Consider the following 27,634-nt stretch of genomic DNA (forward strand, 5'->3'; position numbering starts at 1 on the left):
CCGGGATCCTACTGTAGGATTGAACAATAACCTCGAACAAAGTATGTGACATTGAACCTACTAAAGGCAAATAATGGTCTCCTTTGAGGATAATACAATTCCCAGCATGCAATAGAAAAGGACACAAATGAAGTGCAGCCCACTAAGGGCAGGGAACCAATAAAAAGCGTGCAGAAATTCAAAATAAATAAGAAATCAATGCTGTAAACTGAGCAGTCTATGATTAAGGGGCGGCAGCCCTGAAACGCGTCAGACACCAAAATTTACCTGGGCTTGATGGAGAGTGATATCCTTGAAAGCCGGATGGCTGGCTTAACGTTGTGTGCGTCCTGGAAAAGCTTGAGGGCATTGTTGGACGTATCTCTATATATATATCTATCTATCTATTTTTTTATGTACTCTGGGGTCCCTGCACATGGGCAGGAATATTTAGTGCTTATGACTACTGATGAGGATCCCCTGGAAGTGAACCTAGGTTGTAGTCAAGAACGTTCTGGTGTCATAGCTGTTCATTGGAAGGGGGATTTAACCATCAACACGGTATTGTGGATTTTCGTGGGATGTATGATAAGCAGCTAGATATGACAGAGGGTATAAGAGGGCCCCTCGGGTTGTGCAGGCAGTTATGGGAACGGTGGCGGTGAGCAGGGTTCAGTTGTGCAAGTAGTAGTCCAACAGATTCCAAATTCTTAGCAGCAACCTGAGCCTCCAACACTCAGACAAAGAACCTAGTGGATGTGCACTGTTGTTCCAACAGTCAGAGGGAGTCTGAAATTTGAGATCAATGGTCAGCAGAAATGCAGGCAGGCATTGGTATCAAGGTGCTGGGCTCATAGATGCCTTGGTAGGATTTGGGCTGGCCTCATGGTGGCTTTGGGTTATTACTACAATGGGGGATTTGGGCTGGCCTCAAGGTTGCTCTGGTAGGATTTGGGCCATTACTACGATGTCAAAGCAGAGGGTAGGGGCCCTCCCGAAATCCCTAGGAGGGTCCAGCAATGCCCCCCGTGAACTCCAGTGGGACTTTAAGTCAGTGGCAGTCGGGGGCGTTAGAGACGAGTGCTGAGCACCACATAGTATGTTATGGGCTGCCTCTACGGTAGCGGAGGCCCCAGCACTCATTTCCAGAGCTGAAGAGTCCCGGTGCAGAGGGGCAAGTGGGGGAGGGGCTCCTTTCGGCCTCCTCAGGAGGCCTCACAAAATGACACAGTCGCATCATCGGGCAGAGCCGCACCACCAGACCCAGCGAGGGAGTAACATCTCAGGTGCTTTTTGTGGCTCTCGGAGGTGAGCCCCATGTCTCTGCTGGGTTTTGACACGCAAGACCCTCCAGGAGCCCCCCTGACCCAATACCCTGAGTATCTGGGCACCTGAACCAGCCAAGACTTGTTCTTCGTCCTGCGTCAAAAACAATCCTGCCTGGTGAATGAGTAAAATTACCACATACAATTATACATTATGGAGTACAAAAATGTCGCACAGTATCCCACAACCACAAAAATGAAGATCATGTCATTTCGTCTAGTCGGTCATAAAATTTAGACTTTTGCAATTTTATTTTCCTTTTCTCATTTTTTAGTTAAATGAATTAGTGTAATCCATTATAAGAAATGACAACCAATAAATCACACACAAACAAAAGATAATTTAGAACCGTGTAGCGGGATGCCCGAGAAACAATAATAACCCCCAGGATGTCTCAATCAGACACATATATACTCAAAACCGACATACACAAATATACCCATATTTCAATCATTCAAACGAACGTGACATCCTTTAATAAAAAACAATGCAATTACATTTTTGTTAGACCAGGAATTAGAGAATAACTCAATGGCATAGCCTTCTATTAATTGACTATAAACTAATCCCAGGTTCCTCTATCCAATGGGACTCAATTACTGGGAGTGTCCTGGTCTAACCGAACATTACATACACGTTGACGCGCATTTCGGTATCAACCTCACTCCTAGATCAACCTTCTTCAGGACCAAAAACCAGGCCAGATAAAAGTAGATCCAAGGGGGGGAAGCAATCCAAAAAGAAGGTCACAGGAGAGTCCAAGCCAAGGAGGGTAAATAGGAAAAAGTCAAATTCAAGCCACACTGGCTTGATGGCTCTGGCGATGCTTGGTTTTTAAATAGAGCAAAAGAGGTTTTTTTGCTCTAGCGAGTGCAGGTCCTTGAATAGATGAAGGTCAATGGTGGGGTACAAAGTTAGACCTCACAACTGGAAATCGGAGACAGCGTCTCCAACTCTCTAAAGGTATGGAGGATAATAAAAATAGGAGTTTGAATAAGATCATCTTGCGTCTGGAGGGCAACAGTCCAAACTCCAGCCCGTGTGTGTCAGTGATCGCGGTGGACCTACGAACACAGTGGCCCTTCGGTCTTGTTTTTCCCTCCTCTGCAGGTGTATCGGCAACATTGTTAACCTCAAACAAAAGTGGTCAGCCAGTCAAGCACCTCTGCACCCGAGCCATCTGGCTCAAGTTCATGACTCCTGACTACATCCTCTTGGCCTATGAATCCATATGACCTGAGCCGCCCTTTGGATTTGGAAAAGTTCCTCAATGCGGCCTCTTTATTTCAGGTCCCCTTGACTTTACTAGTGTAGAAATCGAGGCTACCACCCCGACCAGCAATTCTGCATCTGGACACATCAGGGCAGGTAAAGGGAAACTGCTGGTGGTACATTAGACCTTGGCTCCATAGCACCTTAAGTCCCAAAGGATTCCACTTAACTCAGACTACAAGTGCCATTTTGCTACACGTGTTTTACCTGACATAGGCTAACATTGTAGAGTACGAGGACCATGCCTCAAAACTGTTGGAACTATTTTACTGTTTTCTTTTAAAATTGATATCTCTGAATGTACTACAGTGATTCTAAAGACCTTAGTATTTAAAGTCCTATAAAAATCCACTTTTTTATTCCTAAATTGGTCTTGTTTTTTTTTTTTTTTTGAGTGTGTGAACCATTTAATGACCGCATGTAAAATAAATGCTTAAGCCTAAGCTGATTGACCACACTACCACAAATAGAGCACTAAGGATTATTAAAGTACGCCCTGTAAGTTATAAATTTACTAAGAAAGTGTGCTTCTCATGATTTGGTGAAAACAGAATTCTGAAAACTGAAAAGGGTTTTCGGGCTTGTAAAATTTTTATACTGCATCGCCTCCTTTTGTAGTCGCAAAGCATACCATTTTACAAACTGCAGGCTTTTTAAAATACAATGATCGATCAGGTCCAACATTCCCTAGCTGCTGACTATCTTGTTTATTGAAGAATATCTACAAAATTGTGAAAGAGACTTCAATGAGAAGCAGGACTATCACACATTTCAGTGCAAGGATGATCATCTCTTGCAACCTTACATCTTGAGTGGCAGTGGCTAGAAAAAAAATAAACATAAGCAATTGCCTTTAACTAATGGATCAGATGTTAAGTGTGTGCACTGAGCTAGAACCTAGTGATGAGATTCTAAGTTTTGGCATTTAGCTGTCCCTTCACAAATCCCTTGCAAAATTGTGGGAATTCCACCAACATACAGATTTCACTGTCTACTACTTTACGACTGCAGAGCCTCAAAATAGCCAATGCACTTTATTCAGTGGTTGTACAACTATTCCTGTGGTAAGTGCAATTTTAAGCATGGACCACAGAAGCAGCATGATGGAGGAAATTATCATTTCAAACATGAGAAATACTTAAGTATGAAACTGAGAAATTAGTCTCTTCTTAAAGGTGCACTCTGACCTTTCTTTAGCTAGAATTGGCCAAAAAAAGTAGTTTTTGGAAGAGTAAAATGCTGTAGATGTACGGATGGTCCAGATTTGTGGGCAGTAGTTCTCAGTAGTTCTCAATGATCATAATTCTTTGACAGTGATCTTCTGGTTTGAGATGGCTAAGAGGGTAGTACTAAATAATCTGGACTATCTATCCAATTCCTTAACACTAGCTTGTCCCCAAAGTACTTGATTATGGAGTGGGTGTGCATTCATCAAAGAAAACATTCTGTTTCATTCAAGGCCACTAAATCTTTCACTACCATCTTCGCTTCTCTACAAACAAGCTCCTTTACAAACACACTTACCTTGTCTTTGTTCATAAACCTATCATGGCCAAAAAACTGAATAGGGAATCTTCCATGGTTAAATGTATTCCTAAATGTCCAAGATTTCTTCTAGACTACTAAATGTTCTTCACAACTGCTGTTGCAGAAGTTGCTTGTAGTATTCACATCCTTAAAAATCAGTAGCCACTGGGGAAAGCACTATAACCATTTACAACTTATGCCTTCCAAGGTAAGGCTAAGACATGGAGACATACAGGCTAACAAAAGGTTCAAAGTGGTTTCAAAATCTAATGGTCCATATCACGTTTACGTACTAACCAAATGACAGTGAAGGCCTGACTTAGGAATTAATTCTACAAGCAGTAGCATTCCCATGTTACACTCCTCTCAACGGATCAATCTTTAAATATTCTACATTATATAGAATGAGCCATAGGTTATAGCTTTTGTGAAATACTAATAGGTAGGTGTAAACCTTAGTTATATAAAAAGGTTATTCGGTCTCCCTGACTGACACAAAGAGACATTTAAATACACATGTCAACTCCTACGACATGCTAATTTATTCCAGTTTTACCACAGGCATTCAGGTGTAAATCACCCTGCTAACATCTGATCTGCTCACATTCCTAATGCTCAACACTCTCCAAAATGATGAAACATGGTTGCCTCGTGTCACTTTCACAATGAGAAATAAGCTCACAGATCCTCTCTATGTTCTACTGTACACCACTTTATTAACACTCCATGTGACAATCCCCAAAAAGGCTCAGTTTCAGCTGACACTCAAAAATTCTCAAATCGTATTGCCACGCTTTACATCTTGATGTACAGTTGCCCATCTTTTCCAGACTTAACTGAAGTGCCATATTACCATGGACTTCTACAGTTCTCATGAAAAGCTTCATGAAAAGATGCAACTTATTGTGAAGTCAGTCACGTCTCCAAATTTGTGTCTTGAAAACAAAGAACCACTATAAAACTGGCCTGAATCAAACATAAGACTCACTTCCTTGATAATAAAATGTAAACAAAAAAGAAGCTAGCAGGTATATTTCCAACACTATTCAAAGACCCAGCAGTGATTACAGAATCACAATCTCACTCAAAGAACCCTCCCAAAAGTAAAAACACAAAGAACCATCCCTTCCACTGTTGTTGGGAGACCAAGGAACAAATTCCACCTGTACTCGAAAGCGAGTATAAGTCTTTGGTGTTCCAAAAACACCTAAACACAAAACCTTCCACACACCTCCATCATCAACACTCCCAGCTGAAGATATGCAAAAGGCAACTTCTCATGTATCCTCACCCTCCCAATGTACCATACCCCACTGTATAATGCTACATGAGTGTGTAGGAGTACAATAATTCTTTGTACAGCATACCAAACATGAAATATGTTCAAGCATTATTAAGAAACTTAATAATGCATAAATGGCTATTAATTTGAAAAAAACTAAATATAAATTCTGCTTCATCTGTAAGGCCGGTATTTCATTTGATTCAACAGTATACCTTGTACACAAACTCCTCCATCTTTTCCATGGCATGATGAGCCTGGAGTGGGAGAGTTAACACGCGGACCTCTTCTTCCTCCTCTTCCTCTTCCTGTGCTGCACTGCATGTCTGGCCATCGCCCTGCATACACAAATGGAAAAATTTAAGTATTTCTAAAAACATTCCGAAATTATTACATATTGCACCAGCAAAGAGATTTAATCATTTAGAAACAGGAACAGTTAAAGTTGTTCGGTTCAAAATACTTTATTTCGGTCACTAGGACCATAAAAGCATACAAAGATAAAGAGAACTGCATTATACATTTAAAACATTCCGAACAGTGCAAATGGGACCTATTCCATCAAAGATGATTTGGCTACACATGACGACATAGCATTTCCATTAATAGAGTACAATACTAACGTGGAGAGTGGAAGTAAAAAACACAAAACATGGGCAGAAATACCAGGTAGCAGATCAATTCATTTAGTGTGAATAGATAAACTCAATGCATACAACAGAACAGCGGTAATTTAATAAATAGTTAAAACCACACAATTAATTTAAAAAAACTACATTGAACATAAAATTTTTTAAAGCGGTTTCCCATTTATAGGCAATATGATAGTCTATGCATTTGACACTTGTGTTGGTACTGCAGTCAGGCTAACAACTTTTAATTGTTTTTCCTTTTCTAAGAAAGCCCATCTCCTCTGCCACATTGCATTTAGGAACCGAGAGATGGAAAAAACAATGGGCTTGGAGGTATTCAAAACTTTGAATGCCGCCATACATTGCAAAAACCCCAGATTCCGACACAATTGTAGAAGCCAACACCGCCTTGCTGCTTTATACCCGGGACAAAAGAATAGAACATGCAGTTCAGACTCCTCCTGTTTATTACAGGCAGGACACCCACGTAGGGGCAGACCAGCCCATTCAGAAGTGAATGCCCGGAGGGGTAGAGTGCTGTATCTGAACTAAACATATAATTTCCTTGCTGTGAGGGGTAGGATGTCAACCAAAAAGGGTTCTAATGTGTAGTCCTCATTATCAATGAGGAACTGTGTAGTTAAAGCACCTAAATTCTGATTTACCTGGATGGTCTCAAGCTTTTGAGTTCGATACATTCTCAGGTGTTCGGCTCGAGAAACCAAAGAGCTGGTTTCTTCAGGATTACTCCAAAGGGTTGATTTGCCTATCCTTACACATAGGCGCCTTACATGCGCAAACCAAGGAACTTCAATTCCCCTGGATAGGCTAGTAGCTCCTTGGCTTCTGCTTGGTACTCAGCCAATTCTGGGGTCACCCAAAGCCTACACCAAAAAGTTAGGGGTCGTAGAGCAGCTTCATCTTCGATCGGGGCTATGCCTAAGTCTAGCCGCAAGGGAATTAACGGGGTACTAGGCAGAAGGCCTAGAATTTGTCTTAGGAAACTTTTCTCAACTTTACTTAAAGGGGCAGAGGAACAAAGACCCCAGAGTTCGACCCCATACAGCGTGGCTTTCCTCGCTTACGCCCTATAAATCTCAATGGCAGGGGCAATGGGCTTGATAGTCCATTCCCTTACCAATTTAGCTATGCCCCTGGAGGTCTGGGCTAATTTTAGCTTGGATTTGGCTATTTGGGGCGCCCACTCCATGTTTTCAGTAAGGGTGACGCCCAAATAGTCTAATACAGAAACCCTTTCCAGTGCAATGCCATTTAGTTGGGGATTTGAGCTTATTTTCTTGGGCGGATTAACTACCATGAACTTAGTTTTCATGGTGTTGATCACCAGGCCCCTATTAGAAACAAGCATTAGAAATGCAATCGGGCTCGGATTTATTTGAGTTTGAGCTAATGGCATTGTAAATGGCAATGTATTGTTGCTATGTGTTATGGAGTGTGTTCATGTGGTGTGTACTGCCAGTGATTTCATTGTGAGTGTGAGAATATTGCACCGTTACTGCCTGTGTTGTCCTTCTTGTGAGTGTGAGAAGCTTGCACCTCTGCTGCCTGTGGTCTCCTTGTGAGTGTAAGAAGCTTGAACTGCTGCTGCCTGTGATGTCCTTCTTGTGAGTGTAAGAAGCTTGCACTGCTGCTGCCTGTGATGTCGTTGTTGTGAGTGGGAGAAGCTTGCACCTCTGCTGCCTGTGGTCTCCTTGTGAGTGTAAGAAGCTTGCACTGCTGCTGCCTGTGGTCTCCTTGTGAGTGTAACAAGCTTGCACTGCTGCTGCCTGTGATGTCGTTCTTGTGAGTGTGAGAAGCTTGCACAGCTGCTGCCTGTGAGTATGAGAAGATTGCATTGTGCATCTCTGTGCTGTGCCTGTTCTTTATAAGGGACTCTTGCTCTGTTGCTGCTACTGCCTTGGCACAGTACCTGCTGTGAGTGTGTGAGGGAATTTTGCACCGCTGCTGCTTGTGATGTCCTTCTTGTGAGTGGGAGAAGCTTGCACCTCAGCTGCCTGTGGTATCCTTGTGAGTGTAACAAGCTTGCACAGCTGCTGCCTGTGATGTCCTTCGTGTTAGTGTGCACTGTCATCGGTAGCATGAAGAAATGCACTATTACGCTAGCCTGTAGATATGCTCTGTCAATGCTAGCCTGTAAATATGCACTGTCATCGCTAGCCTGTAGATATGCATTGGCTTCAGTAGCTTGTAGTTATGCACTGTCATCGCTAGCCTGTAGATATCCTCTGTCATCGGTAGCTTGTAGATATGCACTGTCATCGCTAGCCTGTAGATATGCATTGGCTTCAAAAGCCTGTAGATATGCACTGTCATCGCTAGCCTGTAGATAGTACTGGCATCGGTAGCCTGTAGATATGCATTGTCATTGCTAGTCTGTAGATATGCACTGTCATTGCTAGCGTGTAGATATGCACGGTCATCTCTAGCCTGTAGATATGCCTGTTATCGTTAGCCTGTAGATATGCAGGCACTACTGCTGCCTGATCTATTCTGCAGTGCACTGCCTTGCACCACTGCTGCTTGTGATGTCTTTCTTGGGAGTGTGAGAAGCTTGCACATCTGCTGCCTGTGGTTTCTTTGTGAATGTGAGAAGCTTGCACTGCTGCTTCCAGTGGTCTTCTTGTGGCGCTGCAGTCGCGTGTGGCAAGTTGTCAGTGCAGCCTGATAGCTTCACTTCGCCGGGTGTGCAGACTGCACGAATATTGGCTGTTTTGCCAGAACACACTGAAGTGCCTCCTTTAATGTCCCGCGCTCCTCGTATAGCTCAGTGGCAGCGTGCGCCTGCTGCACTCGCGTGTGGCAAGTTGTAAGTGCAGCCTGATATCTTCACTTCACCCAATTTGAATAAAAGAGGGGACTGTCTCAGCATTTTATCCTTTTTATGTGGATAAAAGAAAAATAATTTTTTTATTGCGAAAATATCTGTTAAACTGTAACATATTGAAAGGAGGAGAAAACAGCAACACTGAACTAATGCAATGGGGCTGCACTACTGCACACTGTAATGTCGTTCTTGTGAGTGTAAGAAGCTTGCACAGCTGCTGCCTAAGATGTCAACTGCCTGTAGTCTCCTAGTGGATGTGCGAATTTTGCACTACTGCTGCGCCACAGCACCGTGTGAGGAGCAGGCAGGAGACAGACACAGTGTCACGAGAGCTACAGCACCGTGTGAGGAGCCAGTAGGAGGCAGACACAGAGTCACAGCACCGTGTGAGGAGCCAGTAGGAGACAGACAGTGTCACGAGAGCTACAGCACCGTGTGAGGAGCAGGCAGGAGACAGACACCGTGTCACGATAGCCACAGCACCGTGTGAGGAGCCGGCAGGAAACAGACACAGTGTCAGGAGAGCCACAGCACTGTGTGAGGAGCAGGCAGGACCCAGACACAGAGTCACGAGAGCCACAGCACCGTGTGAGGAGGAGCCGACAGGAGACAGACACAGTGTCACAAGAGCCGGCACTCACACACCAGCTGCAGTTTCAGGCGTCCGATCATACTCCATACAGTCCACCACTATTATATTTATATATGTACAAAATTCTCTTTTCTAGATATTTCAACTTCACTATCGTCCACAAACAATGAACTACACAGTCACAACTGATATATATGAGTACATGAATTTACAAGTGCTAATTTACCTGTTAAGAATTGCAAAAGTTAATTTGTACTCATAAACTCAGTCACTTCCACAATTGTGTAAAATTTAGAGCCCATTTTATGTAATTCACTGGATGACTAAGTGAGGTAAACATGCCACTGAGATATGGAGTGATAGACCTGTCACAATTTAAAATAACGATATGGTCGACTCCGAATTTCATCCTGCCAAGGTTGGCGACATGAAATTGGGTAGCATGTATTAATTATAGTGCTTGGAAATTCCAGGGCTGGTATTAAGTGCTATACAAAACACATTTTTACTTTCGCAGTTATCTCATCTTAATATCCTGAAAATCTGGCACAACGTATTCCCTATAAATTCCACTTTTGTCAAATGCAAGTGGATTGGCCAATATTGACATAATGTTTGATTGCAGAACAGACTGATGCCATCTATCAGAGCGGTGTCTTTTGCACCTAAAAATGAAACTGACAATGCACGACCCCGACCGACCTTTCAGAGACAGACGATTTCCTCCTCGAAAAGACGGGCCATTCGGAGAATGATGTCACAATAGAGCTGAACCCCCAGCTGACATCATCAAACAGCGCAACGTTCTAGAACGTCTATTGATGGTGATTGTTCATGACGTCACACTGGTAAAAGAAAATTATTTTCTCTACACTGGAGGGTCATTTAAATTGGAAAATCAATCCTGAATGAATGATGACAATGACATATCCACGTTTACTTTTTATAGCTCCCACTATAACAATTTATCTTCAGTTAGTGCACGCTACAAACTAAATTAATCTATCAATCACATTGTTTTTTTTCCTTCTGAATCCTGGTAGGGTGAAAGAAAGCCTCTGTTGTCTCCATATGGGACACATGGACTCATCCCAGATGTGCGCAGCTGGTGCACCACCCACTCAGCTATCCTCTACCGAGCCCATTGCTTCTGCCTTGTTAACACTGATGGCGCATTGTCACCCCAGTTCGTTTGATGTGAAACGGCCATCTTGAGAACACAGTCAGCGCAAGCCGCTGCTGTTGTCGACTCGGGGGGGGGGGGGGTTCAGCCCAGCTCTGAGGGGTCTCTATGGTAACCTCCCATCCATCAGTAGCAGTCCCCATGCTTTGTGCGGTGGTTAATAGGCACAACATGCTGCTTTAGAAAGGCGCCCCATTATTTCAATGGACTGTGATGGAGAGACCCCCGTTTGTACACACAAATTCGCATTCGCGCCTAGTAGCGGCTTGTATGGGTGTCCGCCCAGTAATGGATGACCCTTTAAAGAGCAGGCCCAGAAAGAGGCGCTTCTCAGGACAGCCAGCGCTTTCAGAGGCTTCGGTGCGGTGGCACCACGTACCACCCCTTTGTCCCCAGAGGCGGCCGTATCAATCTTCGAGGCGCTAATCGTCTTTGCATTTCTGTGGTGAGACACATCCTTCTTGGGCCGTGAAAATCAAAGAGACAGCGTTTGCGGGAAGGCGGCCTTCTCCCCGCATCCCAGCGCCGTGCCAGGCCTCGTTGTGTTGCCCGGGTGGTTCACCGCCCTGTGCGTGTGAACGTTTGCCCTGCCATCGCCTTGCGTCACGAGCAAATCACTTAATCTCACCGTGCCTAACAAAACAAGGAAGCTGCGCGCTGAGCGCTGCAGAATTGTGAACGCGCCCGGCCATCTGTATTCACTAACGGAGGCACCCTGACAGCTCCTAATTATAATTTATGTACTTCTTTGCGCGAGCACGCACGAAATATGCCCAAAATGGCGGAACAAAACTACATTTACCCTATCACTTCAAGCCTATTAAAACGAAAACACAAGGAAGACGAATCACTGACCAGATGACAGAAAACGCTAAGGAATGTGTGGAATTTCTCTCTCCAAGGCACTAGGAGATACTTTTTTTTCTCCTTTAACATTAGTTCTCGAAACTCCTCCCAGTTTCACTGGGGAGGAGTCCGAGCCCTAAAAATGACAAACCTATCCAGTATCTTCTGAATACCCATCGGCGTCTTGGACAACAAGAGAGTGTCATCAGCAAGCATCAATGCTGGTAACTTTGAGTTAGCTAGCTTAGGGACATCGTTGTCCTCAACCTCTGAAAGTTGTGCAATGAGTGCGTTGACAAAGAGGCAAAACAGGGTTGGTGCAAGCACACAACCCTGTCTCACCCCTCTGTCAACTGGGAGTCTGTTGGTTAATTCTCCACCCCTGCTACATCTTACTTGAGCATAAGTGGCATCATGCAGCTTGATAAGCATGCTGAGCAAATAGGGGGGAATCCCCAGTTCTCTTAGCACCCCCCAAAGTTTAGTTCTGGGGACCACATCAAAAGCAGTTTTCAGGTCCACAAAATCAAGAAGAGGCTGCCACCCTCAATTGATACCGTCTTCCAAACAATAAGTTGGAGTCTATATATTTGGTCCACGGAAGAGGTGTTCTTCTTGAATCCGGCTTGATAGGGGCTTATGATGTCATTCTCTTGCAACCAGCCCTGGATTCGATCTAATAGTACTCGTGCAAACAATTTTTGTGTGACATCGATCAAACTGATCGGTCTCTAGTTTGCAAGGTGTAGGGGAGAGCCCTTTTTGAAGACTGGGACAATTTCTGCCCCCGCCCAGGACTCAGGGATTGGCATGCCATTCATAATGGCGCTAAATAGCACACACAGATAGGGACCCCAGATGTAAGGTTCCTCCCGAAACAAATCCCCTGGCAACCTATCTAGACCAGGTGCTTTGCCTGCTGGTAGTTTCTCAATTGCCGAGATAACCTCACGGAGGGTTATCCCAACAGCCACCTCATCGACGTGGCTAAGGGCTGTAGCAGATGAGTCCGCTGCCCGCCCACTAACTAGAACAGAGTCGCCTAGGGAAGCTCTATGGTTGATAGAATGTGGTTCCAGATCAATTTCTACTGCATACAATGCCCGAAAATGATCAGCCCATATTTCTGCTGGAATATTTGGTTCAACTGCTGGGTTATCCTCCCTACTACCTGTTCTGACTATGGCCCAGAATTCTCTTATGTCCCGGTTCAGTAGGGCGGTTTTAATGTCCACCCATTTGTTCTCTTCCCAGGACTGCTTTGCTCGACAAACAACTTCTTTGTATTGAACTCTCCTAATTTTAGTTAATGACTTATTTTTTTCTTTACTGGCCACTAACAGCGCACGTTTGGCAACGGCAGTTATCATTAAACCACATATGGGTTATCATTTTTGTTTTTCTCGGGCGTACTACTGGATAGAAAAAAATCGGCTAGTTTTGTCGTCATATTCTTGTGGAGTACCCCAACCTGCTTAATATGGGCTGAATGATCCCAATCAGCGGGAAACTCAGCTGAGTTCATGGAAGGCTGGTATTACCATTTCATAAAGAGCTCCCATCTTCTCGGGTGTTTGTTTTATTGCTCCCCACCTAATTCTTCTCCTATTGCTAGTGAGAGATAACCTATTCTCCAGAGGAGAATTATTTGCAGGGAGAAAACCTGAATCTGGCACCTTCAGCGTTAATATCAGGGCATTATGGTCACTGTCATGTCGTGGCATGACAGCAAAATCCAGAACCCTATGACATGATCTGCACTCCACTAAGATATAATCAATTCGAGATGCCTGGCTGATTCTATTAAACGTTGGTTTACCCGGCCTGTCAGTAGATGTGCGACCATTACAAGCTCTCAGAGAATGGTTTAAAAAAATGGCATTTATTTGGAGTACCAAGGGGGACCATATCTTGACCGGATGGACTTGTGGGTCTGGAATAGCCAACTGGATGTCCTCCTCATTGATAATCATATCATGAGCGCCAGAAAAGGGTTCGAAATGACAATTTAAATCTCCTCCAACTATCAGCCTCGAATTTAACGGCACCATAGGGATAAAAGAGTTTAAATCGGCAAGAGTTTTTGATTCCTGGGACAGGCTTACAGGCCGAGAATAGACATTAATGATGGCAAACCTCAATTTAGAAGGAAAGTTAAGCATTACACATTGTATGTCTTTAGAGGGGGTAGTCAGGGGAGTAGGTGTACAGCCCACATAAGAGGCAACCCAAATGGATAATTCACCAGACAGTCTGCCCCTCTCTCTAGTGGTAGCTGGGATATTAAATATTACAAAACCCACCCTGGCATAGTCATCGCTTGCCCAAGTCTCCTGGAACAAACAAGACGTCGAACTGGTCCACAAAAAGTCCCCACTCTTGGCAAGAAAGTTTACTCTTAATGCTAGCTATGTTCCAGGATAGGATCTTCAGCACACTACCTGCGCATGAGACTCCTCCAGAGGGATCGGTGGGAGCTTCGATTGTACTTAGATGGTTTATCCCCTTTACGGTGTCATTGGAATAGATAGAGAGATTAATGGGTATAGACCCAGGTGGGTGGGATGGTCTCACCGGAACCACACCCCCCTAGGTGGATTCAACATAAGCCCACATTATTGTACCTACTAAGGGTGGCTGCTTGGAAAAATTCCAGCAGAAAATCTCTCACATCTGTACGGGGCTCACCAGGTGTGGGTTAATGGTTTAATAACAAACGTACCATCTGGGGATTTTTAAAGTTGACGACCACATAGGGGAACTGCCTGTGTGTTGCTAACCAGAATAAGGTCTTGATCCTAAGTTCCAGCTGTGTCTCCCTCCGAGTATCTTTGAGAGGCGGGACCCCTGTTAAAATAATTATGTAGGGCGATGATTCGGGGGGGGGGGGAGGTTTATAATTGGGAGGGCCACATCTGCCTTACTCCTCAGCTCTTCTCTGGTTACACTTGGCCCTGCTACAGTACTGATGGGTTGGTGGGTACTCAGTGTGTTGACCATTGGGTGGGTACTCTCATCCACACTGCAAGCACACTGTGGAGAAGTGTGGCTCAGGGGTTAGAGGCAGCAGACCCGGAAGCTGAGATCGGTCCTGGACCAGGGTTCAATTCCCCGCCTCGGTGGGTCTTGGGCTAAAATTCCACGGACTCGATAATTCTCGCCCAGGTGCCTCCTCGACTCACGGGTTCACACTCTGTGACTCTGGGCAATAGCTTGCTTAATCTCCACAACGGCCCCTCGCGGCGGGATGCCTGACTTTCACCTTGTGGATACCCTGCTATCTCACAGGGGAATACCAGGAAGGGTTCCCTAAGCAAGCGCCGGGAAACCCACTGCGGGTAGCTGTGCGCTATATAAGCTCAACTACATTTACATTTACACAAGCTGTTCTTAGCGTTGTTGAGGGAGGATACGTAGTTTCTCTGTAGCTGTATTTTGCTATATTTTTGTTGCAGGGCATGAGCTAGCATAAGAGATGCTATGAAAGTCACATCAGTCAGGGACACTGAAGACAGCATCATTTAGGAGTCCCTGGAAAAGTCTAACAATTGTAGCATATGTAGTCTTAGTTCTGATGTGTAAAAGCACCAACCACTAAAGAAATCTGCAATCTTGATCTTTGCAAAGAGATGTGATAGAGCAAATGGTCCAGCTAAAAGAGAATTCTGTACTATTACAGACCAGCAGAGGTGGACTCCAGAAGTGAAGGGTTGCTGGAGACTCCATGGCCCAATTAACATAGTGTTGACGCTTGGGCACAGTTTTCGCCCACGAGATGGCAAATCACGTAATCCAGAATCCATGACTGCCTCCATGTCCAGAGGGACCGGTAAGATCAATTTAACAGCGGACTGGTACTGCCAGTCCAGAAATGGAGATGGACTTTGCCCAGTGATGTAAAGGTACCACAGTAGCTGAGGAAGGCATCTGCATAAAGTGGCCTTCTCCTGCTGGGGATGACAATTGGATCCGCAGAGAGCAAGTAATTTGACTTGGTGCTATCATCAATCTAACAGTTATTAATAGATGTACCATTTGGCAGGGAGGGTGACCTTTAAGTGGGAAGGGAGCTTTGGATAGGGTGCTTCTCTTCCCTTATGATAAAAGAGGTTCTCAGTACCACACCTGGCTCATGAACACTGAAACCTATCTCAAAATTCATCTTCATACAGTGAAGTAGATCACCTCCTGGAGATGGGGGACTACATTTTTCTTTCTGAGAGATTTCTCCTCATAGCTTGGGTTTGCTACAGATAGTTATTTCCCCACTAACACAAAAGAGGGATGAAGGTCAGATGCCACAGTCTGCTTCTGTCACTTCATGCATGACTTGCAATCAGACCACTCCGGCAGAAGCTGCAGCAGCTAAAGATGGATATGAAATAAAAATGCAGAAACAATAATGCAGTGTGAGGCAGGAACCTTACTGTAGGGACTTGCCATGAACAAATCAAGCAGGTTCCAATCCAAGATGCAAAGGGAGGGGGCACTGTGACTTACATATTATGATACATGCACCATACAGGCCTTGCAGAGTTCTTAAATGAACTGCCTTAATAGTCAATTTCGGGACCTTTTACATCAGGTTTAGAACATGAGAATAGTATGACGTAGTAGCGTTAGGATTGCTAACAGCAGGCATTGACCCAACTGAACATTTTAGCTCCATAATAGCAAACAGGTTTCTTTAACGTTTAGTTAAGACATAGAAGACAAGCACCACAAGAGGGGTGCAGCAGCAGAACAACATTCCCACATCGAAGTACCACAACGACCGCAGCCAAGCACGTTTTAGAGAGACTTATAAGCATATATACTGCTCACAATACACCCACACTCCCTACTGTACCACAACAGTACTAGATCTGCACTGGTAGCAACACTGCATGCTTCCTTCAAAGAGGTTAAGGAAAGCAACCCAGCAGAAGTAGTAATGTAAGCATGTTAGACCACTCAAAATCGGCAGGATAGCAGTTTGCAAGTCCACAGCTTTCATTTAACAAGCAAAGCCTTCTGGTTGTGAGTTCTTTTTTTTTTTTCAATTGACCATACTGGAAAAGCTCAGTTAATAAGGATTTTATTAGAAAGCTCGGAACTAGACAATTTTCTTCTGACATGACACCATCTCACAATCATGAGGTATTTCTTGATCAGACGACCTGTCTGGCTACGATTGTTTGAGAGAATAATGTGTGCAGGGTGTACTGGCTATGCGACTCAAGATCCATGGAGGCTGGCCATTACCTAAACTATCTGAAAGTAGGGTATGGAATGGGACTAGCAAGAGAACTGGTAACCGGGCAATGTCTTGCCACATTTCCTATTCAGACAACAGCATCTGCTTACAGGACTGATGGCTTCACCTCTGTGTGTAGTTGAGATTATGGAGGTTAGGTCGAAGAAATTGGCCTTAGTGGCCTCTCAGTCCCCGACAGCCTCAAGCAGTGAAGCAGTGAAGCTATCCCATCTCCTGCTCCTGCTCATTTTGGCCGATTACCTCCCCTATTAAATCAACAGCGTAACACCTAGACCAAATTCACCTGGGTTCATCTGGCCCTCGGCGTATCACAGAAAATCCAGTATATCAGCAATCTTGGGCCTGCAGCTGCTCCAACATGCTCTGCACATCCTTCCATCTCTGCTGACACCAAGCGGCGCTTACTGCCGATTCCACAGTTCATCTCTTTTTCTTGGCTTTCACATGCAACAGCAACCCAACTGGGATGCTGGCTCTCAGCAGAGGCCTCAGCAAACCATAACTCCTAGTACAGCTTCTACAGTCACCATTCAATATGTGCAGCACCCAACACGCAATTTGGAGTTACAGGGCTAGGTAAATTGTTCAGGATTAAAACAGTGCGGCTTCAGTAGATGCTCCTACTCTAGCACCCACAGACGTTCCATCCTCACAGGTGCCAGTTTTGGCTGTATTGCATTAGCTACAGGCTGCCTTCTAGGTCCTGCTCCTATCATCCAGTTCCCAGCACAGGAAAACCACCTCAACATCACCTCCTAAGCCAACGACACCCAGCTCATTCTCTCCCTCACCAAGGACCCACACACAGCCAAAACCAACCTTCACGAGGGAATGAAGGTCGTCGCCGATTGGATGCGCAACAGCCGTCTGAAGCTAAACTCGGACAAGACTGAGGTACTCATCCTCGGAACCACCCCCTCAGCCTGGGACGACTCCTGGTGGCCGACCACACTGGGAACAGCACCAACACCCAGCGACCATGCACGCAACCTAGGATTCATCCTCGACTCCTCCCTCTCCATGTCTAAACTGTTCAACGGCGTCTCCTCGTCCTGCTACAAGACCCTCCGCATGCTCGGCATGATCTAGAAGGGGATCCCAACCGAAACAAGAAGAACGGTGACACAGGCCCTCGTCAGCAGCAGACTGGACTACGGCAACGCACTCTATGCAGGAATCCCAGACAAACACCTACGACGACTACAACGCATTCAAAACGCCTCCGCCCGACTGATCGTCAATGTCCCCTGCTGCAGCCACATCACCCCCCACCTGAGAGTCCTACACTGGCTCCTCGTTGACAAGAGGATCACCTTCAAGCTACTCACCCACGCACACAAAGCACTCCACGACGCCGGACCAGCCTACCTGAACAGCAGACTCAGCTTCTACACCCCCACCCGCCAGCTCTGCTCCACCAGCCTCGCCCTCGCCGATGTCCCCCGCATCCAACGACCAACCTCCGGTGGCAGATCCTTCTCCTACCTCGCCGCCAAGACCTGGAACACCTTCCCTACCCACCTACGGCAGACCCAAGACCTACTCGCCTTCAGAAGACTCCTCAAAACCTGGCTCTTCGAGCAGTAGCGGCACCCCCTCCCCTCAGCGCCTTGAGACCCTCACGATAAGTAGCGCGCTTTACAAGTACTCTGATTGATTGACCTGTTGGGTGCTCATACACTGCTCAATGCACTTGTCTACACCTACACCCCCTCAGGAAGCACCCTTGCTTTTCAAAATTTACGGGGACACCGGAATGTATTAGGCCACTTAAACGCGCAGAAAGCAGGTATTCCTGGCCCAGGTTCCCCTTCCCAACAAGCCCTCTGAGCACCCACAGACATTGACAGTGCCCTCCCAGCCTGTTTCACTGGGTGACCCAGATAAGGACGACTCCTAGGGGGACCCTGACGATGACACGGGCCCCTCTAGACCAAGGTACCCTTCCCGTGTCGCAGGCATTGCAATGGGACTCCCTCTCCACCTGACATGGATGCGGACATGCTAGACCCTGATGACATCCTGCATCCTAAATCCTCCGAATGGGCACCAGCAGACAAGCTAGCCAAATTCATGGCAAGGAGCAATGCAAACTGTAGAAAAAGGAGGCAGTGGCCGCCTCCAAGCGGAGTGCCCCCGCCCTGCATTGGAGGGAAGTTTGCCTGTACACCTGAAATTGACCCCAGGCCGGCCACGTTCCTTGTCAAACATATGAAGGACCCCAAGAAGGGCACAGATAGATCTTGGTGGTCGTGCCAAGGTAAGTAGTTGGATGCTATCTGGCCCCTTACCAAAAGTTTGTACATGTCAGAGGATTCGAAGCCCTGTGGTTCTCTTTGGTCCCTGCAGGCTGTTCCGGCTTGGCACAACGAGTGGTCATCTTCCTGGGGGAACGCCAAATGTGTAAGCTTTCCACTGAGTATCGCTATTCATTTCTCATTAAGGTAGACTCAAAGCTGGGGGACCTTAGATCTTAAGAAGCCGGTGACCCATTTATCAAGGATTTGGGGAGGTTTGTGGTGATGTTCACCTCACTTAATAAAAGCCCAGTCCTCCATCAAATGCATTTTCAACCCTCTGGTTTTCCATGGGGCCGGTCGTGGCAGGGGACGCTCGGCCGGCCATTGCTTCTCTCCCAAATTCCCCCCTACCCTCTCCCCTCCCCCATGGGACAAATCTCCAAGCGCAGTCAGTGGCAGGACCAGTCACACTATGCAACGTTCTACCCTACTCGGAGCCAGCAGTTTCGCAGCAGAGGAGGCTTCAAGGGACAAGCCTCCATCACTAGGGAGTGTTCACCCTACTTCCCAACAAAAAATAGGGGGGCCGACTGGCACATTTTTTCCAAGCTTGGCTGCCCATAACAACGGACACCTGGGTCTTACAGACTGCCTGATGGTTTCAGATAGATTTCTACGGTTACACCCGAAAAGATTATCTGCTGCATCTGATGTCGTTTTCTTGGCAGGACATCGCATGCATAGACGCAGAGGTGGGGGGCAACTTGGACAAAGGGGCCATCTGCCAGGCTGTACCACATCCAGGGGGGGCTTTAGTAGCAATTTCTTCTCGGTAAACAAAACCGCCGCCGGCCAGTAATCAGCCTTCAAGAGTTCAACGAGTGGCTGGTTTATCGCCACTTCTGGATTAAGGGGATTCACCTACTAAGGGGCATCCTGCGACCTTGCAACTAGATGATGCGCATGGGCCTAAAGGACACTTACCTGACAATTCCCATCTTGCTCCCACAGACGGTTTCTCTAGTTCTTGTGGAGACACCAGACTTTCGAGTTCTCCACTCAGCCTTTGGGCTCTTCTCAACCGCATGATGTTTCAGGAAGGTTCCAGGACCGGTTGTGGAACTTCTCCGGGGCAGTGGATGCACCTGATCGTGTACCTGGACAGCATTTTGTGGTGGTCAAATGTCCCAGGAAACAATCCCTCCAACTGCATGTGGTGGTGAATATTCTGGAGGATCTGGGGTCCGTCCTCAACGAAAGAAAGTCACTCATTACTTCCTGATTCTACCTTAGCGTCGTTAAGTCTTCTGTCCAGAAAGGTGATGAAGATCTGTCACAAACTGGGGAAAACACTGACCAGGCCACATACCAGATCGCTCGTTTGGTGTGCCTACTTTAGTCATCCATCCAGGTGATCTTTCTGGGCCCCTTCACTATCAGGCCATGCAATACCTCAAGGGACATCACCTTCGGAAGCACCTCATGTATTCTCAATCTGTGCCCTTGTTGAATGAGGCAAAGGAGGAGATAAGCAGGTGGCTTTCCCACATAGAGGGCTGGAACAGGAAGAGCGTTTTTCGGTACCACTCCCACTCTCGTCACAGAGACAGACGCCAGCAGGTCTGGCTATGGTACAAGATGTTGGGAGTTCTCTACAGGAGGCACTTGGTCAATACAAGAACAGAGGTTACATATCAATTGCTTCGCACTCTTAGCTGCTCTTTCACGGTTCGTTGTTGGACCAAAGACAGGATCCAACCCTATGTTCTCCGCAAAATGGACAATGCGTCAGCAGTGCAAAATATCAACAACCTGGGGGTGGGGAGGGGGGTTGGGGGGGGACGTAATCCAAAGCACTGTTCAACCTAGCAAAGAACTTCTGGGATCAGTGAATGGACCATAACAAAATTGGTCACAGCAGGGTACCTTCCCAGCCAGATGAATCAAGTAGCAGACTGGCAATCCTGCGGGGTCCATTCTCTTGGATCGGTTTGTCTTTTGGCTGGATCAACAATTAGTCAGATTCTGGATCAACAATTAGTCAGATTCTACAGTGGGAGACTGGGTCCACAACTGGTAGAGACCAATGCATTCCTCCGAGATTGGAGTCAGGAAAGGGGATATACGTTGCCTCTGTTTTCAATGATTTCTAAAGTCTCTGTTCATGTAAGGAGGCAACAAGCGGAGGTGGTGCTCATCACTGCTATGTGGACAGCTCAAGTTTGGTTTCCAATTCTGATGGAACTTTCTTAAGTTTCTCTAATCCTTCTCCCCCTATTCCAGACTCTTCTCTTTGGCCCAGACCAGACTCCGCACCAGATGGCGGTGGAGGGGTCCTTAATGGCATGGCGGATTATAGGGGACAATGGATGATTCTGGGCCTTTCGAGACAAGCTGTGGACCTCCTGTCTAGGCCCGGGGAAGACAGTTCGGTCAAATCCTACATTTCGGCGTGGACACGATGGACACGTTAGTCTATTCAACGGGATGTGGATCTCGTGATTACTGACTTAATATGGGTACTATTTTTTATCCAGCTTGGGGTCAGAAGGTTTGGCATACCGTTCGGTTAACGCCAAAACGCCAAATCTCAGCGGGTCACACCCTAATCATTGGGTTCTAGGTCGGGCAACAGCCTTTTGTCTGCAGTGTCTTTCGGGGGATTCGTCTCTCTCTCTCTCTCCCACCAGAACAGTGTGCTGTTAACCAGGTACTTTTTAAATTTTATTTTTTAATCGTTTTCTGACATGCGTACATGTATTTCACGCCATAGCGTTAACACAGTTACAATAGCATTCATCACAACAAGGCATATTACATGTTTACAGCAGACCAAAGCCTAAATGATCCTACTCATACAAAAAAGTACAAAAGACATCAACGTACAATATACATTTTGTTGGAGGAGCAGTCGATACAACCATAAAGCAGGTAGAAACATTATTGATAGCTAGTGCAGTGAGCAGGTATTGGAGCAGTTGTCTGCCCAGGTGGGCTTGATGTTAACCAGGTACTTAACTTGCTTTTCTCCTGGCAACCCAACAGGTTTCTTTTTTTGTAAAGAGTGGTCAGAAAATGTGGCTGTGCTCCCATTCTTGGTGTCCTGCAGATGGCTCTTGGACATGTAGGCCCTGGGTATTACGGGTAGAGTATTTTCCCTAGACAGGGCTTTCTTTACAATCAGTAGGCGTACTAGGTTCAATACCAGGGTTATGGCATCCAGCCTTTCTTGATACTCCAAAACTGTGTGTAGTACAGTGTGTTTTAGGGGCAATGAGGAGATGATGGAGGAGTTTCTCCCACCGGGTGAGACGCAGTTCTTCTTCGCTCTGCGAAAACTGAAGGTGGTATCCTCTCCCATTAATTCCTACTGAGTTAGGTGGATCATGCTGGAGCCTGGTATTAACTCCAAGATGTTTGGGGTGCACTCAGCAATAGGATTAATGTCCTCAAAGTCTAGGTGCCCGTTTGGAGAACATTATGAATGCAGCATATTGGTTCTCAGATTCCACCTTTAAAAGATTTTACTTCAAGGCGGTGCTGGATGTGGCTCAGTTTGTGGAAAGGAAGCTTCAAACTAGCATAATCCTCATCTCTGGTCCTGAGATACAAAGAAACATTTTCTAGCTGATTTAACAGAACGAGGATTATCCCTCCCGGTGGGGAGTCTTAACCTCGACCCTCCACGATGACTAGTAAGAATGCTGTTTTATTGTATTGCTTCTACTGCAGGTTTATTTGTGAGCCCATACTTGGGTCAATGGCACTTAAAATGTGCAAGTCTGACTGTTTGGATTATGCCTGATGGGTTGTTTATAGTACCAGTGGTTGATAAAAAGAAAATATTTCTTTTACTAGGAATTGAAGGAACGAAACAAGAAGTCTGAAAATCATGCAGTGTCAGAACTCAAGCTAAGAAAGAGGGAGCTGCAACAGGACTGCTAATACTTGATTGAAAAATGTACTGTATTCCCAAGTGCTGATGGGAATGTTTGTTTTATAATATTGTTTTAAAATGGCAGCGCTTAAATAAAAGCAAAGGAAGAAAGCATAATCCTCGCCTAGTAGTCCTTAACAGAATTGATATGTTCAGTTACGTAAGCTAGAGCATTATTCATTCCTAGACACACTGACACCACACTTAACCAGGGCACTAGGCGCTTCTAGTATATAGAGCGGTGATTACAATTTGGACTTGGACTATGAAAATGACCATTCTGTACTGATGCTATCGATTATCTACTATGGCTCAAATGCGCAGGACAGTGGGGTTTACATGATCTATGGAGAGAGTTCCACTCTGATAAACGGAGTATTCTTATTACTCTCCAGTGCAAGGGATACACACGTGTGTAGGCTTGTAAGGGGAATAGAGGATCTAGCACACCAACTTCATACGTCAGAATACTTCTGCTGCATTGACTCCAATCATAATTCACCAATAACAGTACTCCAATATTTGGGGAATCTACCTGTGGTTCCAAATTAATGGCTGCAACCAGACATATTGTTGTATTCCCCCTTTATGCTGAAAATATCCAAAGAAATAGACCTATATTTAAGGAGAATCAGGGAACAGCTTCACATCCCAATATTGAGTGGGCCGCTTTTAAAATTGTAATCATAGACCACTGCATTAAAACATCAAAAGGAATTAAGTCACCCTTGCTGACCCAGGAATTATCGGAGACAGAGTCGGCATTGTGCACTTTAGAGAAATTGGTTCTGACTAATGCAGGGGGATAGACCGCAACTGTTAGAGGAAATTAAAATGAATTCAGGCCAAGTAGAATTATTAACACACACGTAAAATTAGAGACCTTCCACAAACCAATCTGTACTATACACTCAATGAAGGTCATTTAGTGTCCACACAGACAAACAGAATATTCACAGACAACAATTAGACCTTACAAGAAGCCCCTGTGCTACCTATTAGCAAACATATTTTAAGTTACCTGAACTCTATTCTGATGCTGACTATCTCCTGAACTAATGGCTATACTAGATCAAGACCAAGAGGTGAAATAAGCTGTATCATAATTAGCATGAGGGAGGTCCCCAGAATTAGACCGACTACCTTCAGAGTTCTAAAATACTTACAAATCACAGTTAGTGCCACATCCCCATGACCTGTACTTGGAAGACTATCATAAAGGTTTACTATTGGAATCCTCTCGAAGAAACCACTATTGTGGTGTTAGCTAAATCGGGCTGAGACCTTCTCTGGGTCACATTATGCAGACCACTATCCCTACTAAATTCAGACACTAAATTCGAAAAATACAACATTAGAGAACATCATCACGAATCTGCTACTCCCCCTACTTTCCAGGGACCGATTCCTTGATCTTAATCAGTCACCCAGATCAGTGCTGAGTTATACTTGGATGAAACACCCACGTAAATATCCAATGCCTAATGCATATTGTGAATTGCCTGCATGACACACCAAGCCCACACATAGTGGTGGACTCCCTGGATATCAAAAAAAGTTTTCAATACACCAGCATGGCCATTTCCTTTTGCAGTAATGGCATGGAATGCGGTCTCTGAATGTCCGTTATGCTGGATTAAGCGACTACCTACACAGTACCAGCAAGGGTGCGAACAGGCAGTGTATTTTCAGCAAGATGGCAGATATTTTGGGGAATCAGGCAAATATGGCAGTTGTCTCTGCACCAAGAGACGAAGCCTGCAATGGCAGCCTTGCAAGTGCTTGGTCTCTGAATGTCCGTTATGCTGGATTAAGCGACTACCTACACAGTACCAGCAAGGGTGCGAACAGCAAGTGCTTGGTGAGTTGTCTCCTTCAGGTGGCACAGTTCGTGCTGCAGCTCATACGGACCTTCTTCAGTACCCCAGGACCTAGGGGTACCACTTACTAGGGACTTAAAAAGAGGGTGCTAAAGGTTTTGCCAATTGGGGAAAACAATGTTACTGTTTTGGGAAAGAGATCTGGCACTGGGGACCTGGTTAGCAAGATCCTAGACCACTTCCAGTCGAAATCACATAATTTACCAGGCAAAAAGTGGGGTTTTCCATGACAAAAAGGGCCACTTTTCTACATCCTAGAACTATACTTTACATATATTTACAGTAAAATCAAAAAGGTCTTGGCGACTGCCAGACCTAATAATTCAATGAATTCTGGTGAATGTACGTATGAAATGTAACCTAGTAAGCCATGCTCATATCACTGTAAATAGTCCCACTAGATTAAACGAAAAAGAAAAAACTGGTTACCAATATTTATCATCCTTCGAAGCCCCCAAAACCTAGAAGAAAAATATCTCATGGCTAAGACTTAATGGGCAGCTAATTCCATTTAGCAAAGCATTAGCAAATTACTTTTAAAAATATTTTATTATAGAGTTGTTTAATGATGATTTCAGCTAGCACCTGGATATCGTACTCTTGAAATAATGTTCATAGGGGCTGCATCCCAGAGATGGTGGAACACATTTATGCTGGACTAGACTTTTATGATTGTTTGCATCTGTTCTTGATAGTCCACTTATTCCTCCTTCGAATGGCTTGCCTTCGGCCAGCTAATTGCACAATAAGCTACTGAAGTTGTTTACCTGGGTAAACATCCCTTTCCCTAAAAGTCATTGGTTAAAGATGCAGGTTATCTGGAAATATTGTTTTCCTTCTACAATAGGAATAGATGTCATTTTCAGGACTCTTTACTAGGACAGTACCAGCATTTTTGCAGCCCGTAGGGTGGCAGCCAAGCAGGAATCCCTTCATATTACCAGGCTTCAGTTAGTAATTTGATACAGAGTCACTATCTGCTGGAGAGCTCAGATACCGAGACGAAGTGGAGGAGGTAATTCGAAGTGACTCGGATGGTGACTTGTTATAATTCTTGTATATTAACTCTGGTACCAAAATATCAGGGTAAATAAACCGGGTACCGAAAACTAATGTAGCTAAAAATCAGACATGCTGCAGGGGAGTATAAATGATTGAGTAAAACTAAAAGGAAATTTAGGGCTACGGTAAGGGCTTACTTTAAAATAAACATAGAAGGGATGGGCTAAGGGAAGGATCACCCTACGTAAAGGCATTAGAGGAAAATGAGTACATTAAAAGAAGTAGAGTGACACAGAAGTCTCCCGGCAAGCGCAGTAGTTTGTTGTTGGGTAGCTTTGTGTGCGTGTTTAAAATGTCCATGAAGCATTCAAAACAAGGAGGCACGTCTGGCGAGTGGTGTACGATGTGCGCGCGCTGTAAGGGTGCCCGCGAGCGATGCACTTAATGAGCCATGACGAGAGAGGAAAGCCAGATGACGACTGTGCGCATAACCGCATGCTTTAGGCCACACAAAAAGCGTGTGGTCAGCTTTTTGAAGCCCACTTACTAAAGGTCTCGCCAGAGCATCACATGCGCTGGCTCAGGCGAGACCTAAAAACGGGGAAAAAAATTGAATTCCAAGATTTACCACGTCATTTCTACTCCTCTCTAAAAAAGAAACAAAACAAACAACAGAATCTAAAGCACGGTAATAATTGAATAAGCCAGAGATTAACTCTTCGACATTACTCAATTGTAATTAATACCATAGAAATAAACCACCCTGAGAAAAACACATGGAACGAGCCTGGACCAGTCAGTGAGCATGTATTCCTTCACTCTTATTCTGCAGGTTAATGGTATGGCGGTGCTCATCACTGGATAAGCAGTACTTGGCCTGCTGTGGGATCCCCCCATGCATCTCCTTTAGAAAGCATAAACTTTGTTGATTGTGAAGAGTTTTACGCAAAGTTTTATAGACTCTTGTCTTTCATCTACAAAACCAAGTTTTCTACCATTTTTCCACCGAATCAAAATTGTAGCCATGTAGAAATTCAAAGAATTAGACCGGATGTGTGAAGGCTGTAACACAACACTCAGCGTTTCTAAAGTGGTCCTGTCTTGTTGGTAAAGTTCACCAAGGACATAGTAATTGGTAGATCTGAAAATCTCGATGTGGGTTCTTTGGCTAAATTGTAATCTGGGATGCAAGCATCATTTTTTTCTCTGTTTCTTTCATTTAACTGCATCCCATTTTTCATTAATGATTTCTCCAATTATAGCTTTAACAATGCTTGGGCTGGAATTGCTTTCCTTTTTTGTATTATACCTCTCGGGTTTCTTTCATTCGGTCGATCTGATAGGTTATACGAATTTATAATGCATACACTCTTATTGGTATGGCTACTTATTGAATTGTATCGGTTTATCAGTGAGGCCTCCTCGTTTTAACAAGTATTGGCAAAGCCAATTGGTGTGACTTTGTGTTTCAGCCTTCTTTTGGCTCTTTCAATGCTTGCTTTGTTGCAGTTTTTGTCAACTTTATTACTGGAAAACAATCGATCTCTATTTAATACATTAAAAAAAAATGGGTAAAGGCAAAAATATATGTTTTTGTTCTCAAAAAGCACACATAGTAGTCCTAGGGTACGGGGGGACTACTTTGTGTGTGGATGTGCACCTTGTGGAAGATATTACTTGCAGTGAAGTTAGCCAATGGCATACGTGGGTTGACCCTTTACTGCATATTACAAACTGTAGTGGGCGGAAAGAAAAATGTGAATGACACCACAACAAGGCCAACAGATGGAGAGGGCTGGCTGAAATCCCCTATCAGTCAATATATATCATATAT

General features: G+C 45.0%; 1 protein-coding gene across 2 annotated transcripts in view; it reads right to left on the bottom strand.

Moving 5' to 3' along the window:
- ADIPOR1 (adiponectin receptor 1) overlaps positions 1 to 27,634 on the bottom strand; it is a 356,425-nt gene that overhangs the window by 200,738 nt on the left and 128,053 nt on the right. For both annotated transcript variants that reach the window (XM_078644108.1, XM_078644109.1), the window contains one exon: positions 5,602 to 5,724. In XM_078644108.1, the coding sequence (XP_078500234.1) occupies positions 5,602 to 5,724 (123 nt within the window). The remainder of the gene's footprint in view (positions 1 to 5,601; positions 5,725 to 27,634) is intronic.

The sequence above is a fragment of the Lissotriton helveticus genome, chromosome 5_1 (genome assembly GCF_964261635.1).
Source record: "Lissotriton helveticus chromosome 5_1, aLisHel1.1, whole genome shotgun sequence".
Classification (NCBI taxonomy): Eukaryota; Metazoa; Chordata; class Amphibia; order Caudata; family Salamandridae; genus Lissotriton; species Lissotriton helveticus.